The sequence below is a fragment of the Heterocephalus glaber genome, unplaced genomic scaffold (genome assembly GCF_053883595.1).
Source record: "Heterocephalus glaber isolate CG9 unplaced genomic scaffold, H.glaber_assembly_v1.0 deba00001451, whole genome shotgun sequence".
NCBI classification, from domain to species: domain Eukaryota; kingdom Metazoa; phylum Chordata; class Mammalia; order Rodentia; family Bathyergidae; genus Heterocephalus; species Heterocephalus glaber.
This window is the reverse complement of record NW_028258301.1, coordinates 2,539,323-2,564,525: the sequence shown is the minus strand read 5'-3', so window position 1 is coordinate 2,564,525 and position 25,203 is coordinate 2,539,323. Positions and strand designations below refer to the sequence as shown.

The 25,203-nt window shown below is 38.1% G+C and overlaps 1 protein-coding gene across 6 annotated transcripts in view; it reads right to left on the bottom strand.

The window, feature by feature from the left end:
• The window catches only part of Faf1 (Fas associated factor 1), a 481,980-nt gene that overhangs the window by 25,957 nt on the left and 430,820 nt on the right, over nt 1-25,203 (bottom strand). For all 6 annotated transcript variants that reach the window (XM_004869274.3, XM_087214744.1, XM_021247907.2 and 3 more), the window contains one exon: nt 21,193-21,408. In XM_004869274.3, the coding sequence (XP_004869331.1) occupies nt 21,193-21,408 (216 nt within the window). The remainder of the gene's footprint in view (nt 1-21,192; nt 21,409-25,203) is intronic.

The following is a 25,203-nucleotide window of genomic DNA, read 5'->3' as shown; positions in this document are numbered from 1 at the left end:
ACCAATTTTTCCAATCTTCTCTTGTCTGGTTGCATTTTTATCATTTCATTTTAAAGATAACTTTGACTAGCTTTAGGCTTCAGTCTTTCTCCATGTTAATTCATTTTTCCAGGTTGCCCGTGAGATATAATAAAAAGAACCAGCACCTCCATGCTTAATTTCCAGCTCTGCCTCTTTCCAGCTTTGTATAGACACTTAACATATAGTTCCGGTCTCCAAATCTGTAAAATGCAGATAATATTTTCCTGGTATAACAGATTTTGAATGTACCTTTGAAATCTGCTTCTTTGAGCATTTGAGTTCTTAACTACAAAGTAAGGATAATATTCATATCATAGGTTTGTAGGAATTCAATGACATGATACTTGAAAGGGCCTAGCGTAGCTGTCTAACACATAATGGGAACTCAATAAATGGTAGGCAGCATACTTACTGCTTAAAGACTGTTCATTTGCATCACTCATTCATTCACTCATTTACTGAACAGATATTTATTGGGCATTGGCTAGATTCCTGGTACTCTCCCTGGTTCTAGGAATGGGCAGTGATTAAAGATAGTTCCTGCTCTCAAAGAGCTTTCATTCCAGCATGAGGCAGACAATAAGCAACTAAATATCTATCGGCAGATGGTAATCATTTCAAGGAAGAAAAATAAAAATGGCAAGAGATATTGGGGTTGTCTGTCAGGGTGGGGAGGTGGAGCACAGCAGAGTAAAGAGAGACTTTTTTGTAGGCTAGTCAGAAAAGATATCAGGCAATACTTGAGCGGAGACCTGAAGTGAGGGCACAAACAATTAGGATGCCTAGGGGAAGAATATTTTAGTAGAAAAAAGTTCTAGCGTATGATCTTAAGGTATGAATATATTTCATGGTGTTTCACAAGCAAGGATTGCAGAGTGGCTGGAAAAGACTGCATGTGAGAGAGGTTAGAGAAATGCAAGGGAGTTAGTTCAAAGAAATCCTTTCACTCTCAACAGGGTTTGAGAAGAGAAGTGACATGACCAGTCCTACCAAAAGAGTCAAAAAAAAAATTTTTTTAAAGGGAACAAATAAGCATGGGTGCAGGCAGTTAGGACATATTAAGGGTAGAGAGAAGTCAGAAGACCGGCACTTATTGAAAACCTACTATGTGCCAGGAAAGATAAATCTGTGAATTATGGAATGATGTATGGGTAATAATTATTCTTACTTTGATGATAACCACAATGACCATGTCATTCCTTTATTCAACAGTTTTACATGGAACAAAGCCTAGCTCCTTTGCTGGTATTCCAAGTTGTACACCTTCCGTCTCTAGTCCCCTCTTCAGCCTTTCCTCAGGACTTTGCCATACAAACCCTGTGATTCAGCCAATCTAGTCTACACATCGACATCTAACAATACCTTGTGCTTTTCAACAGTAGCCTCTCTCCTCAAGTTGTCTCAGCGCCTGGAGAATGTCACCCCCTTACCAATCTACCGCCTATCATATTTATTTCAAAGTTTTGTTCAACTACTATCTCCTTCTTATCTATCCAAGCCAGCAGGGATCTTGGCTAACTCTGACTTCTACTATATCTTTTGTCTGGACCCTGGCATGAACTGCACACTAAGCATTTGTATGTGAGGCTAGGAAATTCTCAAATATAGGGAGCATACCTTATTCCTTAGCACAGTGCTAAGATGTCTAGCAAAATAAAATTTTGGTGGATAAACAGGGTGTGAAATACAACTAAGTGTATACTTTACCTACATCTGATTCTGACCTATAAGTGGGAATTACAAAGATGAAATAAAGAAATCAGAGATGATGAAATCTTTCCAAACACGTAATACTAATCTTCATTTACACATTGTAAGTATTTTTCTAGATAATCTACCTCCTTAGCTAGCTCAGGATGTATGATGATTAAGAGGGCAGGCTCAGAATAACACAACTAAATTTATATCTGGCTCTCATATCTACGACACTGGGCAAGTTACTAAATTTCTTTTGTGTCTAAGTTTCCCTATCTCAAAGTGGGGACAGAAAGAATATTTACCTTTGAGTTTTTGGTTGTTTTTTTTGGTACCGAGAACTGAACTCAGGACCTTGCGGCCAGGCAGGTATGGTGCTTTGAGCTACATCCCTGGCCCTACCTTTGAGTTTTTAGGATTAAATGAGATAATGCATATAGAACACAGAATAATATGGTATTCTAAATATAGTACTTTAGTATAATAAGCCCTCAAAATATATTTTTATTTAAAAAATTTATCCTGAACATTTGGTTATTGGATAATCATTATGATCATCATTACTTTTCATATGTGAGTAGCATCTCCCAGTTTATATAGAATTTAAATTAAATTTAAATTTAAATAGTTTATATAGAACACTGCCTTACTTAAGCTCTGGGAGGTAAGAGGAATTTATTGTTTCTATATTGTAGAGAAGAAAATTGAGATTAAGCAAGTGGGTGTACCTTGCTCAAGGTTGCACAGCTTCTACATCATCTCCTGGTTCTCAAGCCAACATTCCTTCCTTCCTCTGTATCATTGCACACCTTAATCATTCTAATAAGAAAGTACTGACACTCCAAAACTGAATTTTTAGACTGTTGCAGTGTATAAAGTGTTGTTGTTAGGGCATAGAAAAGGGGAATGTTGGTCAAGGGTACAAAGTTCCAGCTAGGAGAAAGGGTTAGAGATCTATTATACAGCATGACCACAGCTAGTAATAATGTATTGTACATTTCAAATTTATTAAAACAATAGATTTTAAATGTTCTCACCACAAAAAATGATTAGGTAAAGTGATGGATATGTTAATTAGCATTACTTAATTAGCTTGATTTAATTTTGTAGTATATATACACAATGGAGTTCTAGTCAGCCATAAAAAAGAATAAAATCCTGTCATTTGTGATAAAATGGATGGAACTGGAGATCATTATGTTATGTGAAATAATCCATTCACAGAAAGACAAATGCAACATGACCTCACTCATATGTGGAATCTAAAGTTGATCTCATGAAAGTTGAGAATGTAGTAGTGGTGATCAGAGACCTGGGAGAGTAGGGGTGAGAAGGGGAAAAGTTGATCAATGGGTATTAAGTTACAGCTAAATAGGAGCAAGAAATTATTGGTGTGTTCTTATACTATGGTGTGCCTATAGCTAAGAGATAATCTACTTTATATTTCAAAAAGCCAGAACAAAGGCTTTGAAAGCTTCCACCACAGAGCTGGCATGGTGGTACAAGCCTATAATGTTGAAGCAGGAGGACTGCCACAAGTTCAAGGCCAGCATGGGCTACATCATGAGTTCAAGAACAGACTGACTACCTAGTGAGACCCCAGTATCTCTCTGTGTGAGGCTCCGGTCAAATTCACTTCCTTTGTAATGCCTTTCCTTATCACTGCAGAAATTGGTCACGTCTGTGGAACAATAAATGATTAAGTTTTCTAGTAGTAATGATTTGATTTTAATAAGAAATAGTGAAAGAGTTTCCTTATCTTTTAGGTAATTAGTCTAGGAAACATTCTGTGTTTTATCAAGATGATTCCTTGTACTTGCTGTTTTTAACAGGCTTTTGATTGTTTAGTTACAAAAACTAAAGGCCTGGAGATAATGGCTCAGTGGCAGAGCACTAGCCTTGAAAATGCAAGGATTCAAAAACAAACAAGCAAACCAACCAAGCAACCAAGCAACCAATCAACCATGCCAACCACCCATCCTCCCTTGGGTCCATTTTATTCAAAAATTAAGGTTTTGTTTGCGGTACTGGGATCAAACCCAGGACCTTGTGCATGTGAGGCGAGCATTCTAGTACTGAGTTACATCCCCAACTCAAAATCTAAAGTTCCATCTACAACTATGTAACTTTCTGTATTCACCTTCTGAAGTCTTTAAATTATTACTCTGGTTGAATGAAAATCATCACTTGTGACCCTATTTTGATGAAGTTTTTTTTTTTTTTGGAGAGGAAGAGGTTTATTTGGCTTACAGTTCATAGAGGTTTCAGTCCATAAACGGCTGGCTCCAAAGCAGGGTGGTTGGCAGACAGGCGTCCCAGAGGAGAAACAACATGGTGCACACAAGGTGGCAAAGGTAACAAGAGAGGCTTAACTGCATCTCTTTGCCCCTTTTATCTTATTCAGGCTATTTAGGGCAGGTAGCACTCACATCTGTAATCCTAGTGCCCTTGAGTCTAGCATTCCATCATGAATCAATTCCAGCTTCACACACTCTAGATCAAGCCTATGACCACATGAGGCTTTGGGGGGACATCTATACCCAAACCATAACAGACATCCATAATGATATCCATGGTGGTAATACTAGTCTATATTCCCAATAAAAATGTGAAGTGCTCCTTTTTCCTCGAAGCCTCTCCAGTATTTGTTATGTATTATCTTGATGCTAGCCATTCTTTCTGGAATAAGATGAAATTTCAATGCTGTTTTAGTTTGCATTTCTTTAATGGCCAATGATGTTGATTATGTTTTCATGTATTTACAGGCCCTTTGTATTTCTTCTTCCTTTTTTTCCCTTAGATTCTTTTATTGGTACATTTTAGGTATACATTTACATTTATCATTGGGTACTTGTACATTTACATGATACATCTTGGTTCTTATTTTTTCCCCATTTCCTGTCCTCCCTTCACCCCCTCCACCCTTCCCTATTTACAAAGACTTTGTTTCCATTTTTTCCTTTTCTCATAATTTTTCCTTTCCCCTACCCCTCCCACTTCCCCTACCTCTTTGGACCTTTTCTTTCTATTTCACATTATCAATGATTCATTTTAATCATTATTTACACTTTCAGTTTCTCACACCAGAGAAACTATTCGGTATTTACACGTTTGTCCTATTTATTTCACTTAAGAGTATGTTCTCAATATGCATCCATTTAGTTATAAATGTCTCTAGTTTCTCATTCTTTGTGGCTGAGTAGTACTCCATTTTATAAAAAAAAAAAACACATGTTGGCTGGGGATTTAGCTCAGTGGTTCCGCCACCTGATTCACAAGCGCAAGGTCCCGAGTTCGATCTCTGGTACCAAAACAAAACAAAACAAAAACAAAACAAAACAAAAACACCACATCTTCTTTATCCAGTTTCCAGTTGATGGGCACTTGGGCTGTTTCCAAGCTTTTGTTATTACAAACTGTGTCGCTAAAAGAGTTTTAAAAATCCCAAAATCAAATTCTAAAGTTAAAGTAAATCTTTTTGATGTTGAGCTAACTTTGGTGTATTCCAAAGGGCCCGGAACATCTCAAAGATTCTGTAAAAGAGAGATATTAAACCAATCAGGCTTATTTGCTTATTTTAATTATACAGAAAGTATTGTCAAACAATAAATGATATTTAACTTTCTTTGAATTATGTTTGTATGGATATGTCTTCCGAATTATGTCTGTATGGATATGTCTTCCAAAATATGAAATTCCTAGAAATCTGTATATTATTAGCCAAAATTTTGATTATTATGTTAAAATGTTACATGCCACAGATATAACTAGATTTCTTTGTGAGCTGCATCATTATTATGATGAACTCTCCTCAGATCTTTAATTATGGTCAGTTAATTGCTTCATTTTGATTCTTTCTGAAAGGTTTTTTCAAGTAACTATAATCTTAAAGAATTTTGTCCTCAGGACTCTGACAAGCACAAGTTTATAATAACTTTAAGTCATACCATTGGCCTAGGTAAGAATTTCTAGAACTATAATGAACAAATTAATGGGTTTGGGAAAATGTTAGCCAAGATTAAGAGGAACAAGGATTAATTACACAAGACTCAATGAACTGCTAAAATATTTTGGGTTTGTACAGCCTATTTAAAAAAATCTGAAACATTGTTGGGTCTTTTAACAGTAGTGTTTTCTAGATTTAAAGAAACATTTTTTTCCCTTAAACAGTGATTTCATACAAAGTATACTTTTGTGAACAGAATTGAAGCATTTGCTTTCTCTCCCTATGGGATCCCTTCAGAATTCAGAAACTCTTTTTTTAGTATTCTTATTTTTATGGCAACATAGTTATTTGCCTAAGAATCTGATCTCTTAATAAAAGGATACAATTGGAAATACAGGTTATATTATCAAGGCTTTTTTTTTCTTCTAAGTTCTTTTATACATACCTTTTAGGTATATAATTCATTTACATTTATCATTCGGTGTTTGTACCTGTACATGATGCATCTTGGTTCTTATTTTTTTCCCCATTACCTGTGTGCCCTTCACCGTCTCCGCCCTTCCCTATTTACATAGAATTCCTTTCCATTTTTTTTTCTTTTCTCATAGTTTTTCCTTTCCCTCCTTTCTCTTCCCCTAGCCCTCCCTTCAACCCTTTGTCTTTGGACCTTTTTTCCTATTTCAAATTATCAATTATTCATTTTAATCATTTTAACCCTTGTTTACACTATCAGTTTCTCACACTAGTGAAACTATTTGTTATTTACACACGTGTGTCCTATTTATTTCACTTAAGAGTATGGCCTCGATATGCATCCATTTAGCTATAAATGACTCCAGTTTTTCATTCTTTATGGCTGAGTAGTACTCCATTTTATAAAAAAAAACACATCTTGTTTATCCAGTTTCCAATTGATGGGGACTTGGGCTGCTTCCAAGCTTTAGCTATTACAAACTGTGCCGCTATGAACATGGGTGCACATATATCGCTGTGGTATGATTCTTTTAATTCTTTTGGGAAGATACCCAGCAGAGGAATAGCTGGGTCAAATGGGACCTCTAGTCCTAGATCTTTGAGGTATCTCCATACGGATTTCCATAGTGGTCACACCAGTCTACACTCCCACCAGCAATGGAGAAGGGTTCCTTTCTCCCCACACCTCCGCCAGCATTTGTTATTGGTTGATTTCTTGATAGCAGCCATTGGGGTGAAGTGGAATCTCAGTGTTGTTTTCATCTGCATCTCTCGAATGACCAGTGATGTTGAACATTTTTTCATGTATTTGTTTGCGGCTTTTGTCTGAGAAATGTCTGTTCATTTCAGACACCCATTTTTGAACTGGGGCTTTGAATTTGGGGGGTCTGATTTTTTTCAATTCTTTGTATAATCTAGATAGTAGTCCTTTGTCTGAGGTACAGCTGCTAAAAATTTTTTCCCCACATTGTAGGTTGTCTGTTAGCTCTGTTGGTGGTTTCTTTTGCAGTGCAGAAGCTTTTTAATAAGATGAGATCCCAGTTGTTGATTCTGCTAGTTCCCGTGCTACTGAGGTTTTGTTCATGAAGTCTTTTCCTATGTCAATGTCTTCAAGAGTTCTACCTAACTTATCTTCCAGCAAGTTTAGTGTTTCTGTCTTAATATTTATATCTTTAATCCACTTCGATCTTAGTTTAGTGCATGGTGATAGCTATGGGTCTAGTTTCAACCTTTGGCAGGTTGAAATCCAGTTTTTCCAACACCATTTATTAAATAGGCTATCTTTCCTCCAATGATGGTGGTTGACTCCTTTGTCAAAGATAAGGTGGCTGAGTATGTCTGGAGTTGTTTCTGTATCTTCTAATCTATTCCACTGATCCTCAGGTCTGTTCTTTTGCCAGTACCATGCTGTTTTTATCACAGTAGCTTTGCTTTGTTTGCAGTATAGTTTCAAGTTGGGGATTGTGATACCCCCAGCCATGTCTCTGTTGCTTAGAACTGCTTTTGCTATTCTAGGTCTCTTATGGTTCCAAATGAATTTTTGGATAGTTTTCTCTAGTTGTGTGAAGTATATTACTGGAATTTCAATTGGCATTGCATTGAATCTATATAGTAGTTTTGGAAGTATGACCATTTTCACTATATTGGTTCTTCCTACCCAGGAACAAGAAATGTCTTTCCATTTTCTTCTTCTTTTTCCTTTTTTTTTTTTGGTACTGGGGATAGAACTCGGGTCCTTGCGCTTGTGCAGCAGGCGGCAAAACCACTGAGCTAAATCCCCGGCCCTTCTTTCCATTTTCTTATATTCTCCTCAATCTCACTTTTCAGAGTGCTGTAGTTTTCAGTGTAGAGGTCTTTTGCTTCCTTTGTTAGGTTGATTCCTAGATATTTCATTTTTTTGGATGCTATTGTAAAAGGAATTTTTTCCCTAATTTCTCTCTCAGTGAGTCTGTTGTGTACAAGAAGGCAATTGTTTTTTTGAGTGTTTACCTTGTATCCAGCTACTCTACTGAATCTGTCAATTAAGTCTAGAAGTCTTTTGGGTTATATTATCAAGGCTTTGATGGGTGTGTGTGTGTGAGTGCCCCTGTACAACACCTTTAAGAACATAAATGAATCCATAGATAACACAAAACTCTGCCTAGGATTGATTTCCTAGCCTGAAGAGGTTTTGAAAATAAAATAAAATAAAATAAAATTTAAAAATCCAATCTCAGATTCAGTATCAAAAGTTGTCGCAAAGCAAACTTTAAAAAAGCTTATGATCCCCAGTACCTAAAAAAAACGCTTATGTGGTCAGTTGATATTCTTGCATTTATATAAATAATTATGCCAAGTTTGATGAAGTTAAACTTACTCTACAAACGGGTTTTACTTTATCTTTGGTAGAAATAGAGGTGATTTTAGTGAGAAAAATTATGTTTCAGAAGAAAAACTATGGTATACCTGTTTACTACACTATAGCCCTGTTCATAGCTTTTGAGTTTTTATTATCTAGCTGTAGACAGGCTTAGATTTTGAATTCCTATAGTTTCTTCCAATGTCTGGCCGTAACTCTGTAAGAGCAAGAACTTCTCTATTCCCGAAGTCCTAAAGTTGGACAACTCTATATAAATCTCAAGGCAGAAGTCTCATTCCTGTTGAATGGGCCAAATAAAGCATTCACCAAACCACCTGTCCATAGCTAGAGACATCCAAACTGCAAACGAGGATGAGCAGTTGATGACTTCATGCTGTGGACAGCTTTACCCAAGATGCTGGAATAAGATCTCTCATTACAATGAGACTATTATCTCTCTTAATTTTTTCCTTGCTTATATTTCTCTCTTTCACTTGGCAGAATAATGTTATAATAGAATTTCACAGTCAATTGCTTTTGACAGAAGTTGGATCTGTTATATAAAACCTAAGTCTTTATATGACCTAAGGGATCCTTTAGTCCACCAGTGGATAATTTTAGCAATATGCTAATGCAATGAATTTGTTCGAATTGTACTAGTGATCAGTTTTATACAGTCAGACTTCTAGATTCATTTGTTTTCACTCTGTACTTTAATTCAATGAAGTGATGAGAGGCCAGATAATAGAATTGTGGCCTAATAGTTGAAAGCCAGGAATCTGTGAAGTTGCTACTATTTCTTGTTGGACTTGGACAATATATCAGACACTGTAAAGACTTAAGTTATACGAAATGAACGAGGAGGTTACATGGATAAAACAGGTTATACTCTTCATCTGGCCCTTTCATGGATGTATTCAATTTTGGTTTGGTTCATGGGGACCCTTGCTAAAGGGCATAGTCCAGACTTTTGGTACTATCCTCCTGATAGTTTCTCTGGTATGTCATAGTCTCTCAAAAGCTCTAAATGTTTCCATGTAGTCATCTGTCAAATATTAAACATTCTCTCTTGGTCTGGAAACACAAAGACTCAAAGAACTATATGATCATGAGGACACCATAATCTATGAGGCCAGAAACCCATTATGGTAACAGAGAGTAGTGCTAATGCCTAAGTGGTTTGGTCATACTCATACATAGGAGAAAGTCTAACCAAAAGGGGGAAACTGTTAGACAAAAGCTAAGGGAGGCCATTGTTTTGGTCTGAGCTCTAGGTCCCAAGAAATCAGAAGAAACCAAAACAGAATTGCTCACGTTAAATGTCCCATAATCAAACTAAAACTTTGAGGAAGCAAAGAGATCCCAAAGCAGATCAGTTTCCCCTAAAAACAGGAGATTCCAGTCTGCTTGAGCATAAAGGAAATCTCCTGTGCCCTTACCCTTATAAAAAAGTAAATGGAAGCAACCTGATGTTAACCAGTCACTCTTTTCCCCTATTGTTCTCCTCTATTGTTTTGTTTCCTTATTCTGACCTTATAAAACCCACTGTTCTGCTATTGCCCAGTGGGAGCTCTCATTGTATTTTGTAGAACAGAGGCATCCCTGATCCATGAATCACAAATAAAAGCCAATTAGAGAGATCATAGTGGACTAGAGGCAGGCAGGACTCACAAGGTGATCCAGGATATTATCTGAACAAACACCTACATGGCTCAGTGAGGAGAAAAGGTATATTAGTCAACTTTCCCATCACTGGGACAAAATACTTGATACCTGTAACTTAAAGAAGGAGAAGCTTATTTTGGCTGATAGTTTTAGAGGATTCAGACCATGGTTAGTTGGCTCCAAGGCACAAATAGTGCAGTAGAAGGGCATGGCAGATGGCAGCTTCTCACCTCAAGGCAGCTGGAAGCAGACAGAGAGAAGAGAGGAAGCAGGAACAAGACCACACCTTTCTAGAGTATGCTCCCAGTGACTCACCTTCAATTAGGTTCCACTTCCTAGTAGTACATTAAACTATAAACTCACCAATGGACTAACCTACTTATGTGTATAGTGTCACTATGATACCTTCGCCTTCCAAAAGTCCCTCCTTGAACACATGAGACTTTTGGGGGACATTGTAGGTCTAAACCATAACACAGAGGAATCATAGGAAATTGCTGGATTGCAACCCAAGTGAGCACACAACCAGATAAAACCCAGGAATACATATTTGTATTTAGAAAGATAAGTAAAATAACAGAATGAAGGTAGATCAGTGGAGGGGAACCTCACCTCTGGCGTGCCAGTAAGAGAAAAACCTCACTCAGTATATACTCTTGTGAGTGGGGACTTTCCTGATGGACAGATATACAGTCTGAGAAGAAAGGTGACCTGAGTTTAGCTAAGTGATCAGGAATGGGAAGGTAATTCCCAGCATTTTCCTGCAGGATTAGACAATGTTGGGTCAGGGAGTCATCTTAAAAGGCCCCTCTGCCTCTGCATGGATAGACCAAGCAGGAGACGAATTTAGACAGAACTAGGGCAGGAAGCCATCTTAAGTAATCTCTGTTGTGGTAGGCAGCATGGGAAAGCAGAAAACTACAATTTTTATATCTCCAAGAAACAATAGTCACTTCTCTTCAGGGAGGCAGTAGGCACGCTCCCTAGGAATTAGCCTGGGACAAGGTGAATGGTAACTGTGTAACAGAAAAACTAAAATCATTGGGTAGGGGTTAACTCCCCCAACAGGTGGATCATGGGAAACTGGACTCTGGGTTGAGAAAGTCTCGGCCTGATAGTTGGATGGCATGAAACCAGCCAGCAGCAAGCACAGCCTTTAACCAATGTAAAACTTCACTGCCTTTTGGGCTTGTCTTGTCCAATTATTTGTTCAGGACAACAAGATCCTGGGAATCTCTAGAAGGACCCCACAGCACCCGAGAACTGCAGTAACATTTTTGGCAAAGGTAGCCAGGAGGTAAGACCCTTTGGACACAGTTTTGATTCTTTCTCTTTGAAATCTACAGATTCTTTTCCCTTCTCTCCCATTCAGGCTTTCATCTGTCAGAATACTGAATTCCTTTACACCCCTTCCCCACCAAATAAGTTACCAGAGAGATGCAGGGAGTTAGAGGGTGGGAAAAATTAGTAGAAACTGGGGACTCAGGAAGTTTTCTCCTTCCTCTGGAACAGTTCTCAAGTGTTTCTCATCATAGGGTGGCGGGGACCTTGTGGCCTCTGCATTTTCCAGCTGGTTTTGGTTACTCAATGTGGGTACAAGTTTGTTGGGACTAGCAGGGGATCTGTCCCTGGGTTAGTTGTGGAATGAACCATAGGCTCTGCTGGGCCCAAGAGGGCTTTTGCAAACCATGCAGGTTCCATGTGTATGACCTAGAGTTTAGTACGTTTTTGCCACCATGTTTTTCTTCTCAGTACTTTGTTCAGCTTTCCTATTCTTTAAAAAAACAAAATAGCTATCGGTAACTTGGTCTTCTGCATGAGTAGCCACCTAACCCCTGCTTGCTCTTTTTTCCACTCAAGGTCTCATTTGTGCTTTTTGCCTAGGTTATCTTTTATCTGTGGGTATCCTTAGTGAGTTGTGTTGTCAGGGCCCTGTTTCTTAAGACCTCATGGAGCCATCCCAGTTCACATTTCCACCATATCTGGCAGCCATTTTGGTTCATCCTGTGGATCAGCCATATGGTTCTGCCATGTTTGGTAGACATTTTAGTTCAACCTGTGGGTCAGCCACATAGTTTGGCCATATTTGTCCTTTTTTTTTTTTTTTTTTTTTTAGCTGACCTCATGGAAAGGAAATCCTACCTTTATACAAGAGATAAAGCCTCTACTTTGAGGGAACATATGGGACTCCTCCCTTCTCTTCTGAATTGGGTTAGATCCCCTCCCTGTTCTAACAGAAAGTCAGGTAATTTAGAAACATGTCCCCAAGGAACTGAGCAGAACAAAGGGAACAGCCAGCGAAAACAAACTCAATAAGTTGTTAGTGTGCAAAAGTAGAGCTGGAGCCAACAGATAAAAGAAACCCGATACTAAGAGGTTTGTATCTCTATTGCCTTAAACAAGTAACTACCAGAGTTTTTATTATCTAGATAAGTGGGAGGGACACTTTCTCATGTGCCTAGTTGGAGCCCCTGGGGCTCTATGCTGGTCTTTTTTTTTGGTACCTGGGTTCGAACTCAGGTCCTTGTGCTTGCAGGGCAGGCAGTGCAACCACTGAGCCAAATCTCCTGCCCCATCTATGCTGGTCTTTAGCTTTTTTTTTTTTTTTTGGTACCAGGGATTGAACAATCCTGGTCTTTAATGAGTTATAGTGGATCATAGGCTATGAAGAGGTCTAAGGAAAAGGCATTGGGGCTGCTTCACTAGAGACATCTGGTGGTGCAATTGAATCCCATAGAGGACACTCCTGGGACTCAATAGGTTTGCATCCATTTGTGGGGGATGCTCTCTGAAGTACCCTAGGCAGGCGGTGGAACCACTGAGCTAAATCCCCGGCCCACTTGGAACAATTTGAACCTGAAGAAGTCATAGTGGATCGCAGGGTATGGAGAGTTCCAAGGGGAAAAATAAATAAATAAGAAGATACTGATGCTGCTGGCTTCTCCAGAGATGTCTGGTTGTCAATTGAGTCTCATGGAGGATGCCCTCTGAAGGAACTCAGACCTAGTCTTCTCTCACCTTTCTCTCTATTTCTGTCTCTATCTCTGTCTGTCTCTCCCTCCCCCATAGGGGGCTCCACCCTTGTCTTTAACAACTTATCTTCTATTCCAATATTGTTTGGGCCCACTATGGACTAGGAAATGGCAAGAGATGTGTAAAAAATGGCAGTCTAAATTACAACACTATTCTTCAGTTAAATATTTTTCTGCAAAAGGCAAGGAAAGTGGCGTGAAATCCCTTATGTTCATGCTTTTATGGCTCTTTAATCTCTGGAAAGGCCCAAGAAGTATGGTGCTTAAAGAGGCCTCCAAGGGAAAGGAAACTGATATTGGTGACGACTCCATCTTTAGATACCCACTCGTCTCTCAGGGGGATATGGGTCTCTCCTAACTGTTGAATGAAAACGACAGCACTGGGAGGTCTTCTCAACCTCCTCCTTTTAATCCAAAGGCCAGTAAATCAGTCTTATCCTCTTAAAGTGACTGAGAAACTCCAACAGAAGCCAGCTCCCCAGAACCCAGCGTTCCTCAGACCCATCTTTATGCTCCTCAGACAGCTTTAAGCCCTGCAGGACATACTTGAAATGGAGTTTCTTACTCTTCCAACTCATAGTTCATCCTGCTGCTAAGAGAGGTCCCAGGAGTGGAGGAGACTACTCAAGTCCAGGTTCCTTTTTCAGCGGCAGATACTCAATAATGCAAAGAATGGTTGGGCCAATTTTCAGAAGACCCTAGTAGGTTTGCAGATGGGTTTTAAACTTTGACCCTTGCCTTTGATCTCTTATGGTGAGATGTCCAATTTGTCTTGGCCACTTGCTGTACCCCAAACCCTTATGACTCAATTGCTGGACATGGACTCTTCTGTGTTGAACAACTGGGATCTAGATGAGGGTGAAAGAAGGGCTGAGGAAAAAAAGACATGCCAAAATTATGGCTGCTGCAATTTGGCAATGCTTTAAGCATACCCAAGTAGTTCAAGGGAAAAGAAAAGAATTCCTTCTTTAAATGCAGGGAAACTGGACACTGGGCACCCTGCTCTGCGTGTCAGGCGGTTGATGTGCCTGACTTACAGCACTGGAGGACTGACTGCCGCCACTCCCAGAGAGGAGCTAGGCTAGCCAAAACCCTCACTTCCTGCTCTGATGAAGAGGACTGATAGGGCCCCAAGCAATCTGCAATGCCTGTGTCCATGGACATCTCCATCTCCTGTGAGGAATCCCACAGGATGTCAAGGGTAAGCAAATTCATTTCCTTATAGATATAAAAGTGGCTTACCCTGTTTTAACTTCCTTCTTTGGAAAATCCTCCTCTAGATGTATAGAGATAACAGGGGTCAAAGGGACCCCTAGTCAGAGCTTCTTTAGACCTGCTCTGACATGTCAATAAAAGGTCAAATGTTCAATCATGAGTTTTTAATTGTTACACAGTGTTCTACTCCCTTACTAGGAAGAAATTTACTAATAAAACTGGAGGCAGTCTATCTTCCCAGATGTACTGCTGTTATTCACTGCAGGACACCAAAGAGACATGTCTAAAGTCTCCTTGAGAAATCAAAAGGCTAACAAGAGAGGCGAGAAGGGAAGCCTTCACCTATCTAGGATAAAGCCAGCCCCACTTGAACTGTTTGAGGAAAAAGATCACTCAAAAGAAGAAAGCTACTTCTGTAAACCTCTGGAGGATCTGAGGCTCCTCTTCAAAAAGCAAGACTCCAGTACTGCTCCAGGTTCAGATAAGTAGAGTGACTAATGACTCCTTATCCATCACACCTTAAATTGGCACCTATACTGAGACTCCTGTATTGAGAGGCATAGTGGGGATAAAAACAATCGAAATATGCTATATGCATATACCAAAACAAATACCAAACAATATATCAAACAAATGAGTTACTAATATGTACAATTTAAAAAACTCCAAATTTTTAAAATGGCAATTAGATACATGACTAAATTTGTTGTAATTTTTTGTTTGTTTTGAGTTGTTGGTGTTTGGATCCAGGGCTTATGCATGTTAGGCAAGCCCTGTACCTCAGAGCTACATTCCCAGCCCATAATTTTGTCTTCTGACAGATGGCCCTCTGGTCCATGGAGCTCATCTGCCATTGCCCCATCCTCCTTTGCTACACATAGTCATTTTAAAATGTATACATTTTATACAAATGGAACTTACTTTCCATTTGTTGGTGGAACTCTGGTGTACATGAGAGTAAGCAAAAGAGGAAAAACAGGAGGAAGAAGAAATGCGGCAAGAGTGGGAAGAAACGGGTAAGATAACAAGAGTAAAATAGAATTTGAAAGAAACACAGGGTGAGGAAAGGAAGGAGAAGAAAATAAGGAAGATAAAGAAGTGACAGAAAAGGAAGGTTAGTGGAGATTGATAATCTCATACCAAGTGGCATGAGTGACTGGCTTTTCTGGAAAAGACCTGTGTCTGGGCCACTATAGGTCCAGTGGTGAACTAGGGTAACTGGTGGTGGGGTCAGTGTTATTACTCAGCTTTTAGAACTCACTGCCAGGGTAATAAAACTAGGTAAGGCAAATGGGTCACTGAAGTTTACATGGCTGTAACATGTGTAAGGGGCAGGGCTTAGTGACTTATCCACTAGAAGTAAATACTTCTCTTGATTATCTGTTGTTAAAAAAATGGAAACAAAAAATACTCCAAACAAAGTAACTCAATGCTCCCAGAAAACTTGACAATCAGTTTTTCTGGGGAAAGTCTGTGCCTGCTGCTATCCTGGTTATCCCACAGTGCTTGGTTCAGTTAAGTATAATACTCAGCAGACATTTAGTAAATAGTTGGACAGCTGGGAAATCTTAATATGAAGTATTGTTTTGATTGTGGGGGCGGGAGGCACTGAATAATGTTTAATAGTTCCTCTGGTGAGAAACCAGTCTCTGCTTAGTGCAAAAAAGGCTGAAGACACAATAAGACTCCTAGAGTTAAGTCTTATATTATTTGTTATTAAAGAGGCAAGGTCTTAAGATGTGCTTTTTAACAGTCTTTAGCTGGGCTGTAATTTAAGATGACTTTTACAAATTAGATCTTAATCCTTGCAGACACAGATGGCTGTTACAGAATAGCCTTGCAAAAACACTAGTCATTCAATTTAAAAGAGCATTCAGAGAAGGATGAAGGGCCATTAACTCTCACCCCACCTCTGGCTCTAGGAAGCCTAAAGAGTCCTGGGTGGGCTTTCTTGGTTTAGGACTGGAATCTGGGTGGGCCTAAGGCATCTGTTCTGGTTTGGAAGGCTTCTCTTGTTCACTATGGAACTAGAGATTTAGGGGAGACTGAGGTCATTAACATTCAACAACAGTTACTGAATGATTACATATAAGGCACCATGGTAGGAACTGTAGGAGAGATGTTAACACGATGAAAGCTGCTTTTGTAAATCAGTATAGAATGATAGGACAAGTGCTACGAGACAGGAATGTACAGACTGCAACTGTATATAGGTAGAGAGCTGGGGAGAAGAGGGAGGGGTTCACAGAGAGGTTGACATTTGAGCTAGGCATTAAAAAATGAGTTCAAACATGCCAGAACCGTGGGGAAGATGGATATTCAAGGAGGAAAGAAAAGAGTATATAAAAGTATATAGGCTTGAGAGTTTTTGTGTCTTCAGTGAATAGTGAACAATCTCTTATCTCCTGCTGCTGGAAATAAGTAATGAGAAGCAGGATATGAGGTGGGAAAGGCAGAAATGGGCCAGATTGTAAAGAGTTTCCAAAACATTCTAAGAGGTATGTAGTTATCCTAGGTATTAGGGGATATTAAAAAGTTTTATGCAAGAGATAAAATGATCAGAGTGAGATTTTGGAGCAACCACCCCGTGACAAATAATTTTAGGTTGAACAAGGACCATAAAATGGATCTGTGAAGGGTTTTGGAAGCTCTTTATTTCTACTATAGGAGCAAACCTCTTTGGATTTACTTTTTCTTTGGAGAACTGGGCTAAATTTGATCTAAATTCATCTTGGAATGGGGATGGAGGTAGAAATGGGCTCAGGTGTGAAAGGGGCCTTGGGAGCAAAGACTGTAAACCACATCAAACTGTTTTCTTCAATACTGTAAAACATAGGGTGAGTGATAGCAAAATCAGGAGTAAATTTTCTCTTAGTCTAAGTGATAGGCTCTCTGCATAGGGTTATAGTCCATAATGACATAAGAGTCTGCACTGAAAGGTCATACACCTCAAGGCAGGCAGACAGCAGGCCTAAGAATACTTTGCATTTCAAGTCAGTTTCCTGGCTTCTCGTCAAGAGTAACTTTTCAATCTACATATTTATCCCATGGGAAGATGATGTTAATACTGAAGAGAGGGCAGAGGATTTAGCTCAGTGGTTTCACCACCTGCTGTGCAAGCGCAAGGACCTGAGTTCGATCCCCAGTACAAAAAAACCCAAAAAACTGAAGAGAAAAATAGCTAAAACAAAAACTAACCAAATGAACACCAAACCTCTCCTCAACTCCCGTCAATCCGCTTTAAAATATATGAAAATCAAACAAAGTTTTATTTTAAAATACAGGGAAGTCCTTAGATACTATTTCATCCAGTACTTAATACTTAAAGGAGGAAAGGTTTAATTTGGCTTATAGTTTCTAGAGATTCAGTCCATGGTTGGCTGATTCCAAGGCAGAAACATAGCGGAAGGATGTAATGAAACAAAGATGCTTAGTTCATGGCAGCCAGGAAGCAGAACAGGGGAACAGTGTCCAACAGGAGAGAAGAGACCACATATTTTACTCAAGGTCACACCTCCATCACTCACCCAGATACACCCAGAAGTGTGCACTATTAATCTCTTAGGTGGCTGGCTCCCAAGCCAATTAAGCTTAACCATCACAACAGATGAGGCCCAGAATGGGAGTGACTTATAATTAATGATTGAGAAAGATTAATTTCTCTCTCTAAATTTTCTAAGTTCTCCAAGGTGAGATAACCACCATAACATGTAAAGTAGGACAACCAGGCTGACCTTGAAAGCTTTCACAGTGGTTGTTTTCTAAACATTCAAACATTTAGAGTTCAACTTCAGTGACAGAACTTAGGATAGTTCCTTACCTGGCTGTGTGGTAAGAGCATGTGCATGCATGTGTTCCTTTGTGCACACCTGCGTGTTCTACATACCAATCAACTGGAAGAGCTTGGAGGAGCAGGCAGGGCCAGTGAGAGAAGGATCAGTGGCCACCATCTGGGGTCCACTATAGTCTCCTGGGCTTAGACATAAGTAACAGGGTTCTTATTCCATTGCAAGGGATTTGCAGCTGGGTGATGGAGCTAAAAATACACCATTGGTTTTTGACTCTATTCTGAAAATGTGACAACTAAGGTGAGGGACTTGGACTTGATAAGCCTTAACAAAATTCTTGGTTTGGGTATGATAGTTGAAGTCTTGATAACTAAACTTAGGTTTAATGGAACCACAGAATATTATGATTTACCATGTATCTTAGGGCTGTGCTTATCTAAGTCCATATAAAGCAAGAACAATAGGAATAAATCCCACTCCATTTACATCTGTATTGCTGAAAAGAGTAGTGCTTCTTATCTCTAAAGATAGGAAAACTACTACTTCACAATAAAGGATATTCTTTTCTTAATAAATGCTTTCTTATATTAGGCCAAACTTGCTGCTATAACTTTCAATTCATTGGTGCCAGTTCTGTCCCTGCAGCCTCACAAAGTCAGAATATCTTTCTTACATGCCAAGCCTTCCAGTAATTGAGGGCAACAATCATGTCTTCTATGACTTTTCCTTCTCTGGAGGATATTCCTCAGATGACATGATTTCCAATTCCTTCTCATTCTTTTTAAGCCTGCTGTACACATGCTCGTACATCTTGTGCTTTCTGTCTCAGCATGAAGCCTAAGGACTCTTTCAGGCCTAATGCAGAGTTGAACAGTATCATTTATTTTTTCCTCTTATTGGGCTTATACCAAAAATTGCAGTCAGCTTTTTTTTGGGGAGGGGGCAGCCATTAACACATTATTAATGCATATTAAGCAACTTAACCTCTGCTAAAAAAATGTCTACATATTTTTGTAAATTTTTACAGCTTCATTTTGTCTAGTTTCAGCATTTTAAAGTTTTCTTGAATCTTATTTTTTTTTTTTTTTGGTTCCGGGGATCAAACTCGGGTCCTTGTGCTTGCATGGGAGGTGGCAAAACCACTGAGCTAAATCCCTGGCCCCTTGAATCTTATTTTTCATAACACATAAATCTGATAAAGTCTTTACTTACATTATCAAGAAATATGGTGAATAATAGAGGATTACTCCACTCATTGTTTCCTCCAAGGAAACAGCAGTGAGTGAACATTTTTTGAACACAACCATTTAATCAGCAATGAATCTATGTAATTATAGATCTTCATCTTTCTACTTTGCCCAGAATACTATGAAAGATTATCAAATGCCTTATGTACTAGTCGGCTTTCCTGTTGCTGTGACAAGATACCTGACACCTACAACTTAAAGGAGCACTATTCTGTCATAAAGAAGGATAGGGTTGAGTCATTTGTAGGAAAATGGATGCATCTCGAGATCATAATGCTAAGTGAAATAAATGACACACAAGTTTAAATATCATATTGTTTCTCTTATATGAGAAACCTAGAGTAAAAATAAAGAGCAGAAGAAAAGATAGATAATTGGATGTAAAGGGATAAATCATGCTCAGAGGAGAAGGGACTCAAAAGATGGAGGAAAGGGATAAGGGATAAAAAAAAATGAAATTTGGATGTATTATGTACATGTACCAAATCCATACAAGGAATATAAATATTATGTACTGCAAACATGTACAAAACAAAATAAAATAAAGAAAAAGAAAACAAAACCATCCATGCCACAGCCTGAATGTTGGGCTGCCTTGAAATTTCCTCCATCAGATCAATTAGTCTTCACCTTTAGATTTAGCCTTCTACAAAGTCTCAGGTCATAGGCAAAATGGAGACAAGTTCTTTGCCTGAATGTAACACACATGGCCTGCAGTCTATTTTCCAAGGAGTCCCCATCTGAAACCTCATGAGCCTGACTTTTACTATCCGAATTCTTAAAAGCATTCTGGTCTTTTAAGCTCTGACAAGAATTTCCCATTGATCTCTGCTTATAACATTCTATGGCTTCTCTACCCTGCATCACCAAATTCCTCTTGCAAACCATTTCCAAAACCTGAATCATCTGTTTAGGCACAGTCACAGCAAACTACCTCACTTCTATGGTACCAATTTTTGTATTGGTCAGCTTTCCTGTTGCTGGGTCAAAGTACCTGAAATTACAATTTAAACGAGGTAAGGTTTATTTGCCCCACAGTTTCAGAGGTTTAATGCATGGCTGACTGGCTCCACAGCAGAATATCATAGCAAAAGAGCATGGTGGACTAAAACTGTTTACTTCATGGCAGCTAGGAAGCACAGTAGGGGAAAAGTACCAGAGAGAAGGGGCCAGAGACCATACATAGACCCTAAGATCAAGGGTTATGGCCCACCCAGATACCCAAAAGTGTGCTTTACTAATCCCATAGGTAGATCCAAAGTTATCAGTGAAGTTAACTATCACATCTTGCTCAATAGACAGATACAGCAGAGAATACAGGTTTCCATTCCTGACTTCCCGGACAGGTATGACTATCAAATCACAAAATACTCTTTGTTTAGAATAACTTATTCTTAGTGAATTTCTAATTGTTGGCCTTGACCTAACTATTAGGCTGTTAAACACAAAATTCTCAGGTACACTTAGGTATACAAAGATAGTATCTCATGAAAGCCCAAATGAATGGAATAGGGGAAGAGCTGGACAGCAAAGAAGGAAGAAGGATCCAATACCTAATTTCTCACCTAGGCTCCAGGGCACAGGTCTGCTAGTTAAGAAGTTATACTTTTTCCAAAAGCTGAGGTGAGAATGGTTATGCAGAATGAAGATAGACTTCTGGATGTTTTGTGCTAACCTACACCACTTGACTTTTCTTAGATTACTTTTTAGCCTTATTTAATGAGATATCTCCCATATGGATACATTTTCTTAGGTAGGTATGGGAACTTACATCTCTCCTAGGAAAGGTGCTCAGTAACTTGAACTCATCCCATGGAAATCCTTTGGAAGCTACGAAATCAAAGACAATCTGGAGCTTATTGCTAGCCAGGAAACGCCGCTCCAAGAACTCGCCACTGGGTGTCCGGATCCGAAGTTTGCTTACAGGCTCAGCATTTTCTTCCTTTGGCTCTGGAGGCAGGGCTTGCTCTAAGGAGAGTCGAATGGCCTAGGTAGAACAAAAACCAGCTATTACAATATGGAACAGATGAGATTGTGGGAAGTGGCAGAGTGTGAGACTAGAAAAAAGATGCTGCTTCTAGAAACACTGAAAAGTCTTTGTACCACTTAGTAAGCAAGCCTCATGCTTTAATAATAGAATCATGAGCTTTTTATTTTCTTAATATTAAGCCCAATAGACAATTACAATGGATCCCACCTTGAAGACACATATTACAAAATCAGTAAGTACATTCAAAATAAAGGCTTATTTTTAAACTGAAAGTTCAGAGATTTCAGAAATATGCACAACTATTGAACTGCTTTCTTTCTAAGGTATGAATTAAGGCTATTAGAAGCATTCATAAAATATATACATACATTTATATTTGAGAAAATATGTTTACCAATTAGAAAAAACTAAACAGTGTAAAATTTGGGGCAATATACTAAAGACAAAATGGAATGGAAAGATTGGAATAACTGATAATACACTTAAAATGGCAAATTTCTGTCATATACATTGTATTACAATAAAAGTTTAAAAAAATAGAATGGAAAGAAATTCAAATCAGATTGACTGGAGTCAGGAGGCCACAGTCATAGTTCCAGTGTTGTCATTAACTTGCTGTTTGGATTGGCCAACTCTGACAGATTTCTGGACCAAGTCATGATCTAAGCTCTTTGTTTTAGAGGCAGGAAAACAGACTTAAATAGGTATGATAAACAAGAGACATTTCATGGTTAGAGTTGGGTTTGAACCATCCCAGGTTTTCCTAGATCTCAGTCTACAAATTATATTGTTTCACCCTTATGACATTCCACTGAAAGGGGTCAGAAGATCTCTGAGGTACTTGCTCATATTGGAATTTATGGCAGAAATTCACAAAAATGTTTTTATCCCTAGCAATTTCAGAGGTTTCTTAAAGCCTAGTATTAGCATTTTCTGCTTCACAGTTACAGTGTGGCCACTTTAACATTTCTGTGTTCTCAATTTATCAGTAGAAAAACAGACATGACCCTCACCAATCAATCTACTACTATTATAATCAAGTAATGTATTATAAGAGAAATTGGAATTTAAGTTCTTTAAACCTCAATAGCAAATTTTCAAAGTTGATGTTGCTTCTCCAACTGGGGAAACACAAAGGTTAAAAAAACTTTTCTCTTAAACATCTCGGGTCAAAAAGGAAATATAAATCAAAATTGCAGAATACCTGGGAAACAGTTGTTCAAACACTTTATATTTGAATCTGTAGGATTCACCTGAAGTAGTGTTCAGACAAAATTCACTGCTGTAAAATTCTTATTGAAAATGAAAGAATAAGCTGGGTGCAATTGTGTGCACCTATCATCCCAGCTACTAAGGAGACTGAGGTGGGAGAATTATTTGAGCCTAGGAGTTCAGGAGGACACTTGGTGACATAACAAGACACTGTCACAAAAATAAACACAAAAACAAAAATAAAAATGAAATAATTAAAGGTGAATTAATTATTAGACTAAAAAGCTACAAAAAACTTCCAATAAAACAATTACATAGGCATGAAGGAATGAGTTAGAAAAAAGAAAACATACTGGTTAACCAGTATATACGTTGGTTCTTTGGAGAAAAATCAATAATTATAGACAAATACAAAGAATTGAATAAAAATGTGATGCTAAAGAGATAGGGAAACCGAAGAGGTGATTATAAAAGTTTTATGAATATGCTTCTTTGATTTCTGACATCTAAATGTATTATCTTTAAAATATATGTTTAAAATAACAAATGGGAAGACAAAGTTTGCTAGACAAGGATATGATATGAAATTAATTTCTATATTATTCAGGATAATTTGGTGGTTTCAATATTGAAGTATTTTTAAAAAGCATTCAAAACTTCTACAGTATACAGACAAAGCTAACCTCTTTTATTATAATTCTTAGGTCATTTTCCTTCAGGATGCACTGAGTAACACCACTGACCTCAGAGGGGATTATAGAGATAGGAATTACAAAACTGATATATATGAAAGTTCTCAGTGTAGTCTCTGGTACATAATAAGGCTTTGATAAATAGTTGCTTTTATTATAATTAAGAGAAGTTGTATAGAGATTATCAGATCTTGGAGGACTTGCACTAGCCAAATAGTCCTACATTCATTTGTTTGTATGGAGAATAGATACCTAGAAATGAAGAGATTAAGAAATGGAGAGTTCAAAGATAAGACGAATAGAAAGTTAAAAGTCACTTTTGCCTTTTTCTTGACTGATACAGTGAATGTAAGTTTTTAATGTTGGTATTCTGAGTCACAATGAATTTCAGCTGAATATTTTCAAGTATTAAACTGTTTCAGAAACAATGTAATATGTTAATAACTGAATGAATGGATGCATATGTGGATATGAAAATTAAATGCTATTTGTAGCATGTACAGGTTTAAGACATTTTACAAAATTTGAATCATATTACAGTAAGCTTTATCTTATTTTTTGTTTAAAGGCATGCATCTTGTGTTTTAAAATTTTTACTAAAGTTGGGCCAAGGATTTAGCTCAGTGATTCCATCGCCTGCCTTGCAAGCACAAGGTCCTGAGTTCTATACTCGGTACCCCCCCCCAAATTTTTTACTAAAGTTAAACAGACCTAAGAAAAGTACTCAAATCTTAAGTGTGCAACATGATTAAAGTTTCAGAAAGTCAACATACCTGCAAAACTAGCACCCTGATTAGCACCTGAGAAGCATGTTCCTCTCCTGGGAGCTACCTCTCTTCAGTCTACTACTATTATGACTTCTAACAATGATGTTTAAAAAATGTTAATTAAATTGCAGTGTTATGGAGAGGAAAAGACTTTGGTGTATAACATATGTAGGATCAAATATTGGCCTTTAAGTAAATGACAGCCCTTACTACTTCCAGTTTTCTCATAAGAAATAGGACCAATAACATCTTCCTTACAAAGTCCTTCTATAAAATAAAGTAATATTTTAAAAACATTTAGAAAGTGCTGACATGTGGTTAGCACTCAATTAATGATCAGTATTTAGCCCTGATCTTCATGCTATGTGTAACACTGTGAGGAGGAAGAGAGTGTTGGTGGTATAAATCACTACTGTCATGAGAGTTCCTCTATACTTACTTTAAATCAGAACTTGAAATTCAGTATATCCTGTTTCCCCTCCTACTTTCCCTTTAATTCACCTGTTTGCGTGCTTTTTATTTTGACATTTCCCTGCACAGTGTAACAACAGATGTTACATTATTGTCTGAACTCAACCAATTATACTACAGAAGAATAAACAACAGTAGCTCATTACTCAATTCATTGTGCAGACATTATCTGATCCTCAATGTACACAGTCTCCAGGGTTTTTCTTCAGAATGAAAACAGACCTCAGATATCCAATACTAGTGGACCGATGTGGAAAACAATGAAGAAGGTATTAGTTAAGTCAGCAACCTTGGCATCTGAATACTCAACAGTTTTAATGGTAAAAAGACTAAACCAGCAGTTCAGTTTCAAATATATCGGCTAAAAGCAAAGGCCTCATGTAAGCAAACACTGTTGTACAATAATGACATAAAGGACACCACGACTTACACAACAGTTATAGTAAACACTACTGTTACACATCAATTTGGTTTGCTCAACAAGTAGTGTTTTACTTGCATTATTTTAGGTTTGGGATAAAACAAGGAAACACAGTATAAGAAATATGAACTGATTTTGGATTTTTTAAAATTAAAAAATCTGCATACTCAAAGTAGTCACATCTGAAGAATGAAAAATAGAAACATTTTATGAAGTGAAATTAGGCAGT